This window comes from Aureococcus anophagefferens, assembly GCF_000186865.1.
Source record: "Aureococcus anophagefferens unplaced genomic scaffold AURANscaffold_18, whole genome shotgun sequence".
NCBI classification, from domain to species: Eukaryota; class Pelagophyceae; order Pelagomonadales; family Pelagomonadaceae; genus Aureococcus; species Aureococcus anophagefferens.
In genome coordinates, this window is record NW_008705578.1 from 560,189 (window position 1) to 577,535 (window position 17,347).

Consider the following 17,347-nt stretch of genomic DNA (forward strand, 5'->3'; position numbering starts at 1 on the left):
CNCCGGGCCGCCCGAACGAACGTCGCGTCAAGGTATTGAAGTCGCGTTGAAGATATCGTCCGGCGCGGCGCCCGACGGGATCGGCGCGTACGTGGTCGAGTAGGAGGACCAGTAGAGCGACACGGACGCCGCCCCGGTGACCTCCTTGTACTCGACGACGATGTCGTGGTAGCCGCCGGCGCTGAGCCGGAGGTCGACGCGCTGGCCGCCGTTGGTGACGCTCGCGTTCTCCCAGGCGTCGACGACGAGCTCGTGGTCGACGTAGAGGCGGATGCCGTCGTCGGCGCGGCAGAAGATGGTGTAGATCTCGTTGTAGGAGGCCTTGAGCTTGCCGCTCCAGCGCGCGGACACGTAGTCGCGGCCGTAGGGGGTCAGCGCGCCCGTGCCTAAAAAGTTTTGCGGTGGAGGCGCGGAGCGCGCGGCGGGGGCTTCGAAGCTCTGCGGTTCTCTCCAAGGCTCTATCGTTCTCTGCCTCCTAGCAGAGAAAACACGGTCATCGCCGCGCCGCTTTCGACCCCAGTCGAAGTTGATCGCCGCGTCGATGCGCTCGACCGTCGGATCGCCCTGGAGCCACTGGTTGTCAAAGTACTCCGCCGAGAGGCCGCCCTGCGTGAGCTGGCGCACGACGACGTCGTAGTCGCCCGTCGCGGCCGGCGTGAACATGCCGGTGTAGCTCGGCAGGCCCGCGACCTTCTCCTCCGTGTGGACCGTCGGCGTGTTGCCCGTGAGCGAGTCGCTGTCGCCGGCGACGATCTCGTCGGCGGCGCACGCCGCGTCGCTCCCCGTCGTGAGGCTGGCGTCGCAGTCGAGGAGGTCGAGGTCGCCGAGTTCCGAGCGGAACGTCACGAGCCAGTCGGCCTGGCCGTAGCTGCCCTCGACCTTGGCGACGTCGACGCGGTCGATGCTCGGCAGCCCCTCGAGCGCCGCCTTGACGGCGTCCGCGGAGGCGTCGTAGGCGATCGGCCCCGTCGTCTCGTTGTAGAACGTCAGGCTGAAGGAGCCGCCGAGCGGCGTCGGGTCGCCGCCGGTCGTGGAGATCGTCTGCTCTTCGTAGACGTAGGGCGACGCGGCGAGCTCGCGGAGGTTGCCGAGCCTGCGCGGGTTTGGGGGGTTTGGGGGGAGAAGAACGCGCGCGCGACGGCGTCGACCCGGCAGCCCTGGAGGCGCGCGAGGCGCGGCGCGGCGACGGCGGCGACGGGCGCTGGGGCGCGTAAAATTTCAAGGCGCGGGAAGCTGCTGCTTGGTAAAGGTTACAGTGTACTTGATGCTCGAACCAAGGACCTCCTTCTCGACGTCGACCTAAGTGCAGCGAGTTGGTTGAAGGCACCATTTTTTGTTGAAGTGAGGCAAAACGCCAAAAGACGCGGCGGTGCGCCTCGTCGATCGTGTCTAGATCTTCAAGCAGGCTCTTGACATCCGCGGCCGTCGCCTCGTAGGCAATATCCGCGGAGTACGAGCCCTCGTACGCTACCGTGTATGTCCCCGCAAGCCCGGAGTCGCCCTTGACCTGCGAGGACATGGACGAGTGAGCCCAGCGGTGAGCCGCGCCCGACATCGTCGTGGACGAACTTCCAAAAAGCCGCGACGTCGCCTTGGGTCGGCAACCGCGATCCGGTCGTCGCCGGGGCAGCTCCCGCGGACCGCCTCCCGGCGACGGCCGGCGCGCCAGGTGACTGGCTTGCCGGCCGGAGCGTCGCGGGACGACGTCGGTCCGCCGACGAGCCGCTTCCGGACCACAGTCTCTCGCATTGAAGGGAGCCGGTGCTGCCGCGGGCCTCCCGCACCTCCTCGCCCCCGCACCGCGGCGGCGGCTCGAGCCTCCGAGGCATGCCCGGGAGGATGTGCACGCCGCGGGTCGAGGGCCGGTGGGCGCGGGGGCTCGAACGAGATTTCTCGCGTTGAAGAGTAGCTGATAGGCCTCAAAGCTCTCTAGCTCGGTCGAATCGCAGTCGTTTTGGCTGATTCTTGGACGAGGCGTTTGCTTTCAATGGGTTCTCTACAGAGAGTAGAAGACCTCGCGCTGCGACGTTCAAATAGGCGGAAGTTGAAGTCGGGTTGAAGTTTGTGATTTCCACGCGGCGTGCGGACGAGCTCCACGACGTTGTAGGTCACGTCGCCGTCATCGTCGCCCGAGGAGTCGAGGACCACTAAATTGCTCACGTCGCCGACGGGGCTGTGAAAGGTCACGTCCCACGCGTTTCCAGTGAAGGAGCCGGCGTCAGCCGTACCGTCGCTGACGGAGACGTCGTACACGCCGTCCAAAGCCTCGAGCGCCGCTTCGACCTCGGCGTTCGTTGCGCTCGTGAGGTCGAGGGACGTCGTGTAATCGGTGCCATCGCCCAATCGGAGCGTGAAGTAGCCTGCGAAGAGGGGGGCTCAGGAGGCGAGCGGCCGGATGAGGCGCGCGCGCGGAATACCCCAGGCCAGAAACTGATTTCAGTTTCTTTTGGCCGGGGGTCACGAATGGCCGGGGGTCCGAGTAGATTTTGAAGTCCGAGCAGCCCTCTCAGCGGCTCCCCGCCGCCGGCCTGGCGCCCCAGGCAGACCATAGCCAAGTCGCCGGCGACTCCACTCGAGGTGATGGGCCGCCCGAGCGACCCAGGTCGATCCTCGCGTGGACCACGTGCCCGTTCGACCGGTCCAAAAATCGCCGATCGCGGCTGAACGAGTGATTTTGGCGGCTCACCGCCGCGGCCGGGCGCCTCTGGCAGCCCACGGCCGAGTCCCCGGCGGCCCCGCTCGAGGTGATGGATGGCCCGGAAGAGCGCGCCACATCATCTCGTCGAGGAACGAGGCGGTTCGACCAGCCAAAATCGCTCGATCGCGGGAATCGGGCCGATCAGGCTCATTCGGCGGCTCACCGCCGCGGCCGGGCGCCTCTGGCAGCCCACGGCCGAGTCCCCGGCGACCCCGCTCGAGGTGATGGATGGCCCGGAAGAGCGCGCCACATCATCTCGTCGAGGAACGAGGCGGTTCGACCAGCCAAAATCGCTCGATCGCGGGAATCGGGCCGATCAGGCTCATTCGGCGGCTCACCGCCGCGGCCGGGCGCCTCTGGCAGCCCACGGCCGAGTCCCCGGCGGCCCCGCTCGAGGTGATGGATGGCCCGGAAGAGCGCGCCACATCATCTCGTCGAGGAACGAGGCGGTTCGACCAGCCAAAATCGCTCGATCGCGGGAATCGGGCCGATCAGGCTCATTCGGCGGCTCACCGCCGCGGCCGGGCGCCTCTGGCAGCCCACGGCCGAGTCCCCGGCGGCCCCGCTCGAGGTGATGGATGACCCGGAAGAGCGCGCCACATCATCTCGTCGAGGAACGAGGTGGTTCGACCAGCCAAAATCACTCGATCGCAGGCGATTGGGCTCATTCGGCGGCTCACCGCCGCGGCCTGACGCCCCAGGCAGCCCGCCGCCGAGTCGTCAGCGGCCCCGCTCGAGGTAATGGATGGCCCGGAAGAGCCGGGTCGATCCTCGCGTGGACCACGTGCCCGTTCGACCGGTCCAAAAATCGCTGATCGCGGCGATTCTCGACGAATCGAACTCTCGGCTCTCGGGGTCCCGCGCCGGTCCGCACCGTCCGTGGACGTCTTGACGTGGATGCTCTGCGTGTCCTCGACGAACTCCGTGTCCGTGGACCTGCGGCGGAAGCGCGGTGAAGAACAGGAGCCCGCGGCCCGTCTTCAAGGCGCCGGCGTCCGACAGGATGATCGTCTGGATCTCAGTGATGCCCGCCTGCGTGCGCCCGACGTAGCCGTCGGACGGGCTGGTGCTCAGTAACAGGAGCGGTCGGGTGCCGAGGTCGTGCGCTACAGTAGAAGACGAGTTTCTGGGGGGCACGGAATCTCCGGACGCTGGTCGGCTGGCTGAAAGTCACGGCGTACGACAGGCCGGTCGCCGAGCTGCCGTTGCGCGAGACGTCGACGGCCTCGATGTTGTCGAGCGCCTCGAGTGCAACCTTCATCTGGTAGGCCGTGCAGCCCGACGACAGCGCCGCCGTCTTGTCGTTGACGCCGTCCGCGCGGGAGCTCTGGTTCAGCGAGATGGTGTAGTCTCCGCTGTAGCCGGCGTCGAAGACGAGCTTCTGGATCTCGTATTGAGCGGGGTTATACCTGTTGTGTTTCGCAGAATGAGCGCGCGCCGCGCGCGTGAACGGACGCCGAAGCGCACGTCGCCACGCCTCCGTCTGCGTAGTGCACGTACTCGCCGTCCTCGTCGTACTCGAAGAGCTCCGTGTAGAAGATGTCCTCGCCCTCGCGCTTTCTGGCGGCCGTCAAATCGCGGAGGGGAGCGCCACCTGGGCAGGAAAAGGGTGCGAAATTCCCAACTTCAAAGGCTCCTATCTCGGTCGTTTTCCGCTCGTTTCGGCTGATTTTTGGACGAGCGATCATCTCTCGGAGCGCTCTCGAAGCGTGGGTGCTGTTTCCGAAACGCGCGCGCGCGGAACACTCATGTTGAAGCGAACTTGAATCACCCTTTTCCTGCCCTGTGCGCCACTAGCTTTCTTGGGCTCGATCGTAAAGGTGTTAGCCCTCCCTTTCAGAAATTCCGAAACATTCGAGCCGACGTGTTCCACGAAACCCGCATCGCTGGCCGAGAGCTCCAAGAGCGGGACGTCTCCGACGCGGTCCAGGAACGTGATGGTATACCTGCGCGCGCAAATCAACCGCTGGTTTGGGCCGTCGCAACAAAACTTCGAAATTCTCTAGCTCGGCCAAATCGAAGTCGTTTTGGTTGATCTTTGGACGAGTCGTTACCTCTCCGCGAGTTCTCGAAGCACGGCAGAAGAATCCGTGTCGAAACGTTCGAGCACGCGCACGTTGAAGTCGTTTTGAAGATTTGATTCGCACGCAGCCATCGAGCGTGCCCGTCGAGGTCCCCATCCAAGACGAGTTGGAGCGCGTCACGTGAACGGCACCGATTGCTAGGTCGTCCTGCTGTAACACTGACATCCACTTAGTCGTCGACGACTGGCCGGTCAAAGCGGCGGACCTGCGCGGAGAGCTTGTTCCCGAGCCCATCCGAGCCGCCTCGAATCGACCTCTCAGCACGTAGACCCGCCGCCCGCGGCGTCGGCGTCGGCGCGCCGGCGGCCAGAGCGCGCCGACCTCGTCCGGGACCCCGACGAGTCGGAGGCCCGGGTATTGGTGGTCGCGGCAGCCCGGCGCCGAGCGCTCGTTCCCGTGCCCACCAAAGCCCTCTCGGATCGACCTCTCGGCACGGGCCCGTGGCAACAACGCCGCCGCAAGACGCGGGCCAGGAACGGCGGGCGTGGCAGGCGGCGTTAGCCGGGGCCGTTCATGGGCTCATATTGAAGTATTGCTGAAGTAAACAACTAAATAAACAACTAAACGCCGCGGGTGCGGACCACTCGTAGCCATTCCCAAGGCGCAAGAAGGCGTCGCCGCCGCTGAGGTCGAGCGACACGACCTGTTGCTCGTAGACGACGCCGGCCTAGGGGAAATTCGTGGTCGTCGGGGAACACGTGCAAAAGGAACGCCGGCCGCGCGCCATGCCGACTGCGAGAGACGAGCCGCTGGCCGTCGTCTGAGACGCAGCGGCACCGCTGCGAGCCGCCACGGTCATCGACGCGCGACTGAGCACTCCTCCGCCGACCAAGTTCAACGGTTGCACCTTAAACGCGTAGAGCGAGTCGGTCGTCAAGCCAGTAGCTTCGAAGTCGAGAACATCGGGAGCGTCCGAGCCTGGGCAGGACAAGAGAGATTCAATGTCGCTTCAACGTGAGTGTTTCGCGCGCGCGCGTTCCACGCTTCGAGACCGTTCCGAGAGATGATCGCTCGTCCAAAAATCAGCCGAAACGAGTGGAAAACGGCCGAGAAAGGAGCCTTTGAAGTTGGGAATTTCGCTCTCTTGTCCTGCCCTGGTTCGAGCCGTTGTAGACGAGCACGGCGCTCGTACCGGGCAGCACCGTCTCGACGTACGCCGCGGGCGTCGCCGAGTCGTAGCTGAGCCTTCCCGAAGTTGCTCGCATCAGGGGCAGGTCGCCGGCTTCCGACAGGAACGTAACCAACCATTCAGCTGCGCCCCACGACGACGTCGTGTTGCGCGAGACTTCAACGACCGACAGCGTCGACAGGTCCTCGAGGTACGCCTTGACGTCCTCGGCGCTTGCGTCGACGTCGATAGCCTCCGTCTCGGCGCCGTCGAAGCTGAGCGTGAAGGTGCCTGTCAGCTCGGAGCTGCCCGACAAGATCCGCTCGACGGTGACCTGCGATGGGTGCGTCAGAGAACAGCGGGCCCCAGCACGCTGCGACGCGGCTGCTCGCATTCGCGTCGTACGAGCTGTCCGCGGCCACGATACTCTCCTCGTCAACAGCAAGGAGGTCCACAGAGCCCGTCCCGAGAAAGCTGATCGTCTTGTTCGACGACGAGTAGCCCGCGTTGCCGACGACGGATACGCAGCCCGAACACCCAAGAGCAGTCTCAATCGCCGAACTCCAGACGCTGTTCGAATCTGCCGGGGTGAGCGAGGTGCTCGTCCATTGCCCGGAGACATAGAGCCGGATCGACGTCGTGTCGCTGTCGACATTGGTGAAGAGCAGTCGCTGGGTCTCGTCTCGCGGCGCGGAGCTCGTTACGATGACGCGTTGGACTTCCTGCTTCACCGGGTCGGGGTCGGAGACGGAGTTCAGCCTATGAAGGATACAATTTGAAGCATCTGACACGCAGAGATGCATCGACGCAGGGAATGACGAGGCACCAGGATACATGTACAAATTGTAACCAGTAATAGCGGAGCCGCCCGTGGAATTCGGAGCGGGCGCGCGCCAGCCGACGTGTACGCTCGTCTCGCCAACCTGCGTAGATGGGTGCATCAGAGATCAGCAGGCTCCGGCATGCGACGACGCGGCTGTTCGACATCGATGTTCTTCACGCGAACGCCAGCATAGGTATGGTTGCCGTCAAAATCCATCCCTGGAACCGTCCCGGCAATAGCACTCATCACTGGGCTCCTGCTCGAGCGTCCCTTGGCGTTGACCGCTTGCACATAGAATCGATACAACTCGCCCTCGGAGAGCTGGTCCACGACGTGGCGCATGACGACGGAGCGGCCCGGCAGCTTGTCGACGGAGGGAATGTCCGCGTCGAGGACGATTTTAGAAAATTCTTTCGAAGGCGGCGCCATCCACAACCTAAACAAGAACAAATCCAGCCGAACTCACACAAATCAGGGGAACAGGAGGCGTAGAAATTATGGGAAACGTCCGTCGTCGCCGTGGTGCCCAGAAGGGCCCATCGGCGCCGCGCCGCGAGCCCCGTGGCCAGCGGAGCCGCGGTTCGACGCCGAGGTCCGGGCCGCCGCGTCCGTCGACGCAGCGGCCCCGGTTGCTGTGCTTCATCAGCACGCGGCGTCCGCGAGCCCGCCGCGGACGGGTCCGCGGTCAGCGCGTCGGAGCTCCGCGTCGAGCGACGCCAGCTCGAGCGCCGCAAGGCCAAGCGCCGCCAGCCCAAGCGCCGCCGCGTCGAGCGCCGCCCGCCCGCCGACCGGACGCTTCCGTCGAGCTCCGCGTCTGCCCTAGCCAGACGTCCGCGGGCCCGCTGCGGGCCCAGGGCCACGGCCTCGGAGCTCCGCCTCGAGTGGCGCCGGTCCGAGCGGCGCCGGCCCGAGCGCCGCGTCGAGCGCCGCGTCGAGCGCCGCCGGCCCGCCGACCGGACGCCTCCGTCGAGCTCCGCGCGCTGCTGTGCTTCTCCAGCAAGAGCCAGGCGTCCGCGGCGGGCCCGCCGCGGACGGGCCCAGGGCCGCGACCTCGAAGCTCTGCGTCGAGCGCCGGGTCCAGCGGCCCTAGGAGCGCCGCCGCCTCGAGCGAAGCCGCCCCGAGAACGGACGCCTCCCGACGGAGCAGGACCGCGGGCCGGACGGAGTAGCGGTCCAGCGCCGGGCACGGGTGTCGCCGCAGAAGCGCCTCGACTAGGGGTTCTAAGGGGCGAGCAGGGCGATGTGCCCGGCGAACTAGTGACCCGGGAAGCGGCGGCGGTGGTGGCCCGTGTAGGTAGAGGAGCGCGACGGGGAACGACGACGCTTGCGTTTACGGAAATTCGGAGACGAGCAGCCGGACGGCGTCGTAAGTAGAAACCATCTGGGAGGTAATCGTGATGTTAGGTCGCCGAAAGCCAGCAGCTTCGAGCCGCGCTTCAATTTCGCAGACCAACTTTCCATCGCGCGCGATGTCGAACGCGAGGACGAGTGGCTTTTTACGCGCCGCGCCGTGATGGAGGATAAAGTGGTATTTCAGCGTCATGCGCGAGCATTCGCGGGCCGCGAGATAGTGCGGGTACTCAATGAATAATGCGACCTGCAGCTCCGCGTAGAGGTGACGAAGAAGGTCCTGGTACTGTCCGTTGTTCTGTCTCGGCGAGCATTGCCGGCCCACGATTTGAATGGCAGGGCTGATACGCGCAAGCGCGTAGTCGCGCGCCCGAGTGGTCAATGCCGTAGCGGACGTTTGGCGCAAGCCCCACCCAATCGCGGCGGCGATGCACTCATTCAGCAGCCGCGCGAGCAGCGCGAGCGAGCCGGCCGCCTCGACCACAGACGGGTCAAAGGCGACGAACCGCCCGGTGGACGTCGCCCTCGGATCAAGCGCACCTCCGGTGTACGTGAGGAGTTTCAAGTCGCGCACGAGGAGGATGAACGCTGGCAGAGCGCCGAGCGCACGGAACGATTCGACGGAAACTTTGCCATCGCGGGGCCCATCGCGGGGCCTCGAGGGGTACTTCCAGTACGACTCGAAGAGAACTTCCAAGTCGTCCAACAATTCCTCAGTCGGGACGTCCACAGCCGCCGTCGTGCGACCGTTCGGGCCCGAAATCAGCGGGTCGTCAGGGTCCGACTGCACCAGGAACGTCCGTCGGATCCCGATGGCGATCTCGAGGAACGCGAGGATCTGCATCCGCACACCGACGCCAGCTTTGTCGTCGCGGGCGGCTTTCTTCCTGATAGAAGGCTTGAGGCCGCCGCCGGGAGCTCGAAGTTTTTTCACTAATTTCCGGAGGAATACGTGGGTTGCGTTGTAGGAAACACGCACCCGTTGAGCTTCCGTGATGGCCGCCGAGCCAGGCGTTGCCTTCACGCCGCAGCCCGCGGCCTGGGGCGCCTGCGCGAGCTCCGCGTGCGCCAGGTCCTCGGAGTTGAGCGACATTTCCTGGTCCGTGGGCTCGAGCGCCCGCGCCGAGCCGAAGACGCCGAGGCTGCCCTTGACGCCATCGAACTCCGGCGCCAGCCGGCGCACGATGTCGGCGACGTCGCCGGGCGTCAATGCTTCGGCACCGGTCCCAAGTTCGGCGGCGATGCTCTTGAAGGGCACGCCTGCTCTCGCGCATGCGACGATGTCGACCTCGCTACGATGACGCACGTCCCGCTCCTGCTCGCGGGCGGCCTTCTCCTCGGCCTCGGCCTTCTCCGCCTTCTCGCGATCGGCGGCGCGCTCCTTCATCTCCATGGCGTAGTGCTTGAGCTTCGTCTCGACGTTCAGCGTCGACACGATCACGGAGCCCGGGTTGTCGTCGAAGTGTTTCACCAGCGCCTTGACGGCGACCTTCGGTATGTTCGACATTGGTGCGTTCGCGGCGCGGCAGAATTCGTTCAAGACGCGGCTATCCAGGTAGCTGCTTCGGAACAGGTCATCCAGGAGATCCTCGCGACGAAGCGGGTTCTTGTCGACGTGCACGAAGACTTTCGCGTCGTTGGCCTGCTTGGCGCCGAGCTCCGAGTGCTGCGATAACCCGGCGTGGTAGACGAAGTAAGGCCTCGTCACGGCCTGGCTGCTGGCGATTTGATTCGCTCTGACCGGTGGTGCTTCAGGTACGGCAGTCGTGGGATCCGCGCGCAGGTCCACGGCAAGCTTGAGCACAGCGGTGCGCTCCGCGGCGGACTCGCACTGCTCCAAGGCGAAACCAATCAGATTGTCTTCGACTGGCATGCGAGAGATGAGCATGAAGCCGTCAGGCTTGGTCGCGAAGAACGAGCGAAGTCGATCGAGCGTCCGCGTTCTTGATGTTGAGTGGTCGAGCTCCAGATTCAGAGCACGCAAGTACTCCCGTAGTTCGAACAGGTTAATGAAGTCTTTGTGCATTGGGGGCAACGCGGCTCTGCGGTTGAGCTCCGCGAGCGTCAGCGGCACGCGTTCGAGGTGCACGAGGACCAAAATCCGGTTCTTTCTCATAATAGCCGTGGTTGTTGTCTGCTTGCGCGATGAATCTTTGACAAGGACCCAGTTCGTAGTCGCATTTGGGTCGAGGCTGTACTCGGCAGTCTGTTTTGCTTCAATCGTAAGCATGCCTCGACTCAACCAAGAGCGAGGAGACAGATCCAGAGAGCCCTCCTCGCCGCCGCCGTCCTCGTCGCCGTCCCGCGAGTCGCCGGAGCCCTCGTCGAGCTCGACGGACGCGGCGCTCGTGACGCTCTTGCCCTTGAGGCCGGACGCGAAGGACGCGCCGGAGCCGAAGCCGGAGACGCCGCGGCCGCGGCCGCCGCGGTCCGCGAGGATCCCCGACGCCTCGTCGTCCGGCTCGGAGCCGTCGTCGTCGCCGCGCGTGCGCTTGTCCACGAAGAACTCCTCGCCGCTGGAGCCGTCGCCGTCGGACTCCACGTAGTTGTCGCAGCGTCGCAGCCGCCCCTCGCCGAGGCGCGTCCGCGAAGCCACGGTGCCATCGAGAGCATCATCCACGGCCTCATCGAGAGCACGAGCGCCCGCGCGATGCCCAGGGCCGCCGCCGGATCCATCGCTGAGGCCGCCCAGGTCGGGACCCAGCGACGGACCATCGGCGGAAGCCATGGCGGGGCCGCGGCGCCGGCGGTCCGCGGCCGGCTTTCGCCGCGACCGCGTGCGGCTGAACACCGACGTGCCCCCGCGCTCGTGAAGCCCCGGGCCGCCGCCGCCGAAGCCGCCGGCGCCGCTCAAGTAGGTCTCGGACCCGCTCGAGTCGCCGGAGAGGTCCATCGCGTCGACGCCGCCGCCGAAGCCGGAGCCGCGGCTCAGGTCAGCGCCCGGCGAGGACTCGGGCGGGTGCCCCGCGGCGCGAGGCGCCTCGCCGCCGACGAGGCCCGGGGTCCCGCCGCCGGAGCCGCCGCCGAAGCCGCCGCTGAGGCCGCCCGGGTCCGCGCCGACGTCGCCGCGGCCGGAGCCGCCGCGGCCGTAGCCGCCGCCGCGGTCCGCGAAGCCCAGGTCCTCGCCGAAGTCGCCCTCGCCGCCGGACCCGCCGTCCAGCGTCGCGACCTGGAGCGCCGCGCCGGGCGACGCCTTGGACCCGCTCGAGTCGCCGGGCTCGCCGGAGAGGTCCACGCCGCGGTCCGCGAGGCCCAGGTCGCGGCCGCGCGGCACGTACTCCATGTCCGCGTCCCACGCGGGGAAGAGGTCGATGACGAGCTCCGGCGGGTCGCCGTCGCGCGCGGGCAGCAGCGACGCGACGCCCACGGGCGTCGCGGGCAAGCTCGCCGAGGCGGCTTCGGGGCGCCGGAGCTCGGCGGCCGCGGCGCGCCGAACGGCGCGGCGCTGGCGCCGGCGCTCGAAGAGGCTCTGGAGGAACTTCTCCCGGGCGTCGCCCGCGGGCACGACGGTCTCGACGAACCCGCGCGTGTCGGCCTCGTCCGCGTTCATGTCGAACATCTGCCGCAGCGCGACGTCGTGCAGCTTCAGCGCCAGCCCCAGCTCCGCGAGGCGGTCCGTCGCCCAGATCGCGTCGCCGTCGCCGCCGATGGAGTCGTCGCCGGAGCCCGGGTCCGCGAAGCCGCCGGAGCCCGGGTCCTCGAAGCCGCCGAAGCCGCCGAAGCCGCCGTCGCGCGGCACCGCCCACGCGACCTGGGCAGGAAACGGCTGATTCGACACGCTTCGAAATGAGTGTTCCGCGCGCGCGCGTTCCGGAAAACGCATCCACGCTTCGAGAGCGCCCCGAGGGATGATCGCTCGTCCAAAAATCAGCCGAAACGAGTGGAAAGCGGCCGAGATCGGAGCCTTTGAAGTTGGGAACGTCGCACCCTTTTCCTGCGCTGGTGAGCGCGAGCTTGCCCTCGAGGAGGAGCGCGTCGCCCTCGACGACGCCCGCGGGCACGCGCAGCCGGAAGGCCGGCGTGCCCGGCGCCTCGACGAGGAGCGGCGCCCCCACCTCGTGGCTCGCGGGCACCGCGAACGCGACGACGCCCCCGACCCGAGAGCCGACGACGCGCGTCGCGGCCTGGTCGCTCGGCGGCCCGGCCGCCGCCGCGCCGCCGAGCGACTCGAGCACGAGCTCCGCCGGGCCGGACGAATGGAATTCGAACGACCCGACGGCCACGGGCCGCGCGGCGGACGCGCCGCCTGCGTTGAAATCAACCGCTGGTTTGGGACGTCCCGACCAAACTTTACAACATAGCAGCTCGGTCAAATCGAAGTCGAGTCGGCTGATTTTTGGACGAATCGATTGCTCTCGTCGAGTTCTCGAAGCACGGCGGATGTGATTGTGTCGAAACATTCGAATACGCTCACATTGAAGTCGAGTTGAAGATTTGATGTGCACACGGCGCGGCGCCGGTGCGCCGGGAAAGTACCACGTTGCCCGCGAAGGCGACCCAGTCGCCTTCGCGGGCCCCGGGGGGCACGAGGACCTTGACTTTCCCCATGCCCGGGAGCGCGACGACGACGGGCGCGCCGGGCTCGTCGAGCTCGCCGTCCGCGGGCACCGCGAACCAGAGACGAGTCCCTGCGCCGCCGACGCGCCCGAGGCCCGCCGGCGGCGGCGCGGCCTGGGCCTCGCCGCCGCGGCCGGAACCGGAGCTGCGCTCCAGCGCCGCGGCCGCGGCGTAGCGCCGCTCGTGCGGCAGCGGCGACGGGGCCGCGGGGGCCCGACCGTGGCCGTCGCCGTGGCCGTGGCCGTCGCCCTCGCGCTCGTCGTCGGCGTCGAAGCCGCCGCCGAAGTCCTCGTCGCCGAAGCCGTTCGCGCCGACGCCCGCGTCGCCCGCGTCGCCCATGAAGACGTCCCGGAAGCCGTTCGCGCCGACGCCGGAGTCGCCCGCGTCGCCGGAGTCGCCCGCGTCGTCCATGACGACGTCGCCGTTGCCGTCGCGGGGCCGCGGCGCGCTCGTCTCGTCCTCGGAGGCCTTCGACGGGTCGTAGGGCACGCCCATGCCCCAGCCCTCGCACCCCGGCCGGAGCTTGGCGATCAGTCGCCGGTCCGCGGCGCCGAGCGCCGCCGGCTTGGAGCGCGGCTCGTCGCCGAGGTCGAGGTCGCGCGCGCGCCGCGCGCCGCGCACCGCCTCGCCCTCGGACGGGTCGTCGGGCACGCCCATGCCCCAGTTCCCGCACCCCAGCCGCAGCTTGACGACCACCCGCGGGTCCGTCGTTCGCACCGGCGCCGCGGGCGTCGCGCCGCCCGAAACCACGGCGACCTCGGCCTCGCCGTCGTTCTGGCAGTTCATGTCGGCGTCATTCCACCATCGCGCGCGGTCGGCGCCCGCTCGCGTGGCCGGCGTGACCAGGTTCACCGCGCGCCGTCGCCCGTCGCCCGGCGTCGACGCCGCCGCCGCGGCCGAGCCGGCTGAACGCGCCCGCCCGCGCGCTAAACCGTCCGCGGCGACGCCGCGGACCACCCCGCGGCCCCAGAGCGGCGCCGCGTCGTCGCGCGCGCGATTTTGAGCGGACCCAGGAGAGCTGCTCGGACGCCGCCCCCGACCGCCGTCGTCGCCGCTCGCGCCGCGCCGCGAGCCTCGCCCCGGCGACTCGGAGCGGTCGCTCCGGGACCCGTACGAGTCCTCGTCGCTGCTCATGATGTCGCTCGTCGCGCCCAGCGCCGCGCCGCCGCCCCGGCCTCGCTCGTGCACCGAAATCTGATCGACTTTTTCCACCTTGACCGCCGCGTGTGCAGCGCCCTTGAGGGGGCGTGGATGGGCGAGCAGACGTGCAAACGGCCGCTCGACACGCCCTCAAAGTGTGCGAAGCAGCGGGAGTCGCCGGCGATGTCTCGCACCTCAAAAGCTCTCGCCCTCAGGAGCTTGTGGCGATTTTTCTCTCTCTCTCCCCTTTGCCTCAGGACTTGAGCAAGTACTCGCCGCCCCGCCGCTGCGTCGCCGCGTCAAGCCCCGGGCGCCTCGCCGCCTCGTCATGTCGCAGTCGTCGTCTACCGCCAAAGAGGGGGCGCTGTCTGCCGCGCAGCTAGAGTTGTGGCTCGAACTCCATGAGGGCACTCACAATTTCGGCAAGTTCATGGCGTCGCGCAAGACCGCGTTCGCGGCCTGCTCGCACCTGCTCCAATGCCTCTGCCCCATCTTCGAGAACAAGAAACCGGTGCGTCCGCTTCTCCCGCCCCTCCCCCGCGTCGCGCGCGCCCGATCGTCCGCCGACGAAGCGTCCGTCCGCAGAATTGGAAGCAAGTCAATCAGCTCATGACGCAGCTCTACCTCAAGACCATGGACTTCGCGGCGTGCGACGAGCGCGCCCGCCACTCGCTGCGCGACACGGCCGGGAATGCGCTCACGGCGTCCCCGACGTCGTCGCCCGACGTCCGCGGCGAGATCGTCGGCACGCTCCTCGTCGCGCTGAAGCTCGAGTCCATCGGCGAGGACAAGTACGAGCGCAAGTGCGACGCCGCCGACGTGCTGCGGGCGATCGACGCGCTCCCGACGCACACGGCCGGCAACAAGCGCATCCCCATGCCCGCGGTCGTCGAGACGCTCCGGTCGTCCATCGGCGACATGGCCACGGTGCCCGGGTCGCAGCTCGAGGACTCGCAAACGATGCTGCCCAGCCAGGCGAGCCAGAGCGAGGCCACCTTCGGGCCGGAGGCCCAGTACCCGCCCGGCGAGACGCCCTATTCCTCCGCGCCGTCGCAGGAGTCCGTGCCGTCGCAGTCGCAGCAGCGCGACACGCCCGCGTCCCAGGGCAAGAAGCGGCCCGTGCCCAAGACGCCGCCCAAGGCCAAGGCCAAGGACACGGGCGGCACGTCGCCGCCGCGGCGCAAGAAGGCCAAGAAGGCCGTCGAGGCCGAGGAGGCCGCCGAGGCCGAGGCCGCCGACGACGACGAGGTCGAGATCGTCAAGCGCGAGGCCCACCGCGCCGACTGCAAGAAGAAGCTCGAGGACCTCAAGAAGCAGGCGGCCAAGGCCGACGACCTCGAGCAGGAGATCGCCGAGCTCACGGCCGAGAACGAGAAGCTCAAGAAGGAGAACGCGCAGCTCAAGAAGGACTACGCGGAGTACGAGAACATGTTCGAGTAGACGCCCGGCGCCATGAGCACGAAGAAGAAGCACCGCGGCGCGCGCCGAGGTCCCGCACGCCGAGGCCGCGCGCGCCGAGGCCGCGCGCGCCGAGGCCGCGCGCGCCGAGGCCGCGCGCGCCGAGGCCGCGCGCGCCGAGGTCCCGCACACCCCAATTCCCCACCGAACCCGCCCCGCGCGCGCGCGCGATTAAAGACTCGACGCCGGATACGCGCTGGTAGCTCGTGATGTTGCTGCCCCCGTTATCGACCGGCGCATCCCAGTGCACCGCGATGGACGCGTCGCCGGGGGCCACCGTCCCGATGCCGCCCGTCGATCCTTGGCGCGGCGCCATCGGAGCGAGCGGAGCGCGCGGAGCGCGCACGGTGAAGACCGAGACCGGGCTGAATTCGCCGTAGCAGAGCAGGTCCGTGTCGCGCGACGAGCAATAATTGACAGCTCGCACAAGAAAGCGATACCTGCGTGGGCGCGTAGGTCATAGGTTCGTAGGCTCCGGACGAGGCTACGTAGACACTGATCGGTACTGTTTGCCACTCTCGACCCCGACGCTCGTCTTGGTCCGCACCGTGAAGGCCATGGTGTCCGGCTGATCGCTCCCGTCGAAGACGATGCGCGACGCGCCACCCTCCCAGTTGTCGAGCCAGAGCTCGTAGCCCATCACGGGCGCGCCGCCGTCCTCGGTGGGGCGGTCCCACGCGACGGCCACGCTCACGGCGGACGAGTTCAAGAGCCGAACCGCGGGGGGGGCGCCGGGCGCGTTCCACCTGCGGGAGCGCGTCGTCGCACGGTGCCCCGGGACGACGAGCGGAAGCTTGGCCTCTCGCCGAGGGCTCCGTGCGGCTCTCGAGCGGATCGCCGAGGGGGCACTAGGGGCTTTGGGACGCGTCCCGGTGCTCGCCTATCGGTACCGCCCCAAGGCCCTCCGTTCGTTCGTCGCACGAAGCCTTTCCGCTCGTTCGTCGCGCGGCCGGGGCGCTGGGAGAACCCCCGCGGCCCCGGACGGAACCGCGTCGCCCGAGAAGACCTCCGCGGCGCGGCCCCGCGTTGAAGTAGCACCGGTCTCGGGGGCTTCCGAATGGCATGTTGTCCTGCCGAGGATCTTTTGCAAGCCAGCCCCTCGGCGGTGGAGTGGACGTAGCACCTCTCCGGCGCCAGAGAAGCGGTGGGGCGTCGCGGCGCGGCCCCGGGTGTTGAAGTAGTTTCTCCGGGCGCTGGGCCGACGTCGGAGTCTCGTACTCAGGCTCGCTGAGCGAGTACGGCCCGAAGCCGAGCTCGTTGTGCCAGCGCGCGCGGACGTAGACGCGCTCGCCCGTCTCCAAGCCGAGGATGTCGTAGGCGTAGGGCTCGCCGCCGCTCAAATCCGTCTCGACGGCGACGCACTTGCCGTCTTCGTCGACGCGATCCGAGCACGTGCCAGGGCCGGTGCCGCGCACGACCTCCTCGATGGTTACATTTGGCGCCGACGATCCGCCCGTTAAGGTAGAGTTCGACTCGAGCCATTTCATGAGCGCCACGTCGCCCTCGTTGCAGACGTCCTCGAGGTCCTCCGTGAGCGAGCAGCCCCCGAAAGTGATGTACCAGGTGTAGCCGTCGCTGTTCGTGACGCGGGAGACGTCGACGTCGCCGACGTGGTCCAGGTCCTCGAGGATCGCCTCGAACTGGGGCGCCTCGAGGTCGTTCTCGAGCAGATCCGTGTACTCGCACGCGTCGGCGTAGCCGTCCGCGTACGTGCTGTTGCAGAACATGAGCTGGAACGCGCCCTTGAGCGGTTCGCTGCCCTGCAGCCGCTCCTTGACCTCGCAGCTGGCGCCCGTGCCCTCGAGGTCCGACGTGTCGGGGACCAACAGCGCTAGGTTCCGCGAGTTCGGCGGGAAGTAGCCCGGATTCGACACGAAGGAGACGGTCCACGCGTATTCGCGCCGGCTGCCCGGAGCCGAGCGGAGGACGTCCACGTTCCCGACGTTCGGCAGGGCCTCGAGGCGCGCCTTCATCGTCGACGCGGCCGCGTTGAACTCGATGGGCTCGGTGGTGTGCTGGCGAAGCCTATGGAAGAGCGGGGTTTCGGGCTCGTCCGGGGGCGTTTCGCCGCCGGAGTCGTATCTCACGGCGCGAGGGGGGTTCGAAGAAGGGGGTTCGACCGAAGGATC

The 17,347-nt window shown here is 68.0% G+C and overlaps 1 protein-coding gene across 1 annotated transcript in view; it reads right to left on the bottom strand.

Moving 5' to 3' along the window:
* The window catches only part of AURANDRAFT_72083 (hypothetical protein), a gene marked incomplete at both ends in the record, with an annotated part of 64,044 nt that overhangs the window by 42,610 nt on the left and 4,087 nt on the right, over positions 1-17,347 (bottom strand). Inside the window, 22 exons of the mRNA XM_009041048.1 lie at positions 142-386; positions 516-1,093; positions 1,262-1,299; positions 1,415-1,507; positions 2,089-2,360; positions 3,573-3,634; positions 3,880-4,107; positions 4,166-4,292; positions 4,577-4,644; positions 5,364-5,449; positions 5,630-5,700; positions 5,816-6,224; positions 6,622-6,649; positions 6,725-6,813; positions 7,005-7,149; positions 8,732-9,781; positions 10,322-11,814; positions 11,984-12,309; positions 12,509-13,394; positions 15,565-15,658; positions 15,725-15,964; positions 16,437-17,243. Coding sequence (XP_009039296.1) covers positions 142-386; positions 516-1,093; positions 1,262-1,299; positions 1,415-1,507; positions 2,089-2,360; positions 3,573-3,634; positions 3,880-4,107; positions 4,166-4,292; positions 4,577-4,644; positions 5,364-5,449; positions 5,630-5,700; positions 5,816-6,224; positions 6,622-6,649; positions 6,725-6,813; positions 7,005-7,149; positions 8,732-9,781; positions 10,322-11,814; positions 11,984-12,309; positions 12,509-13,394; positions 15,565-15,658; positions 15,725-15,964; positions 16,437-17,243 — 7,435 coding nt within the window. The remainder of the gene's footprint in view (positions 1-141; positions 387-515; positions 1,094-1,261; positions 1,300-1,414; positions 1,508-2,088; positions 2,361-3,572; positions 3,635-3,879; positions 4,108-4,165; positions 4,293-4,576; positions 4,645-5,363; positions 5,450-5,629; positions 5,701-5,815; positions 6,225-6,621; positions 6,650-6,724; positions 6,814-7,004; positions 7,150-8,731; positions 9,782-10,321; positions 11,815-11,983; positions 12,310-12,508; positions 13,395-15,564; positions 15,659-15,724; positions 15,965-16,436; positions 17,244-17,347) is intronic.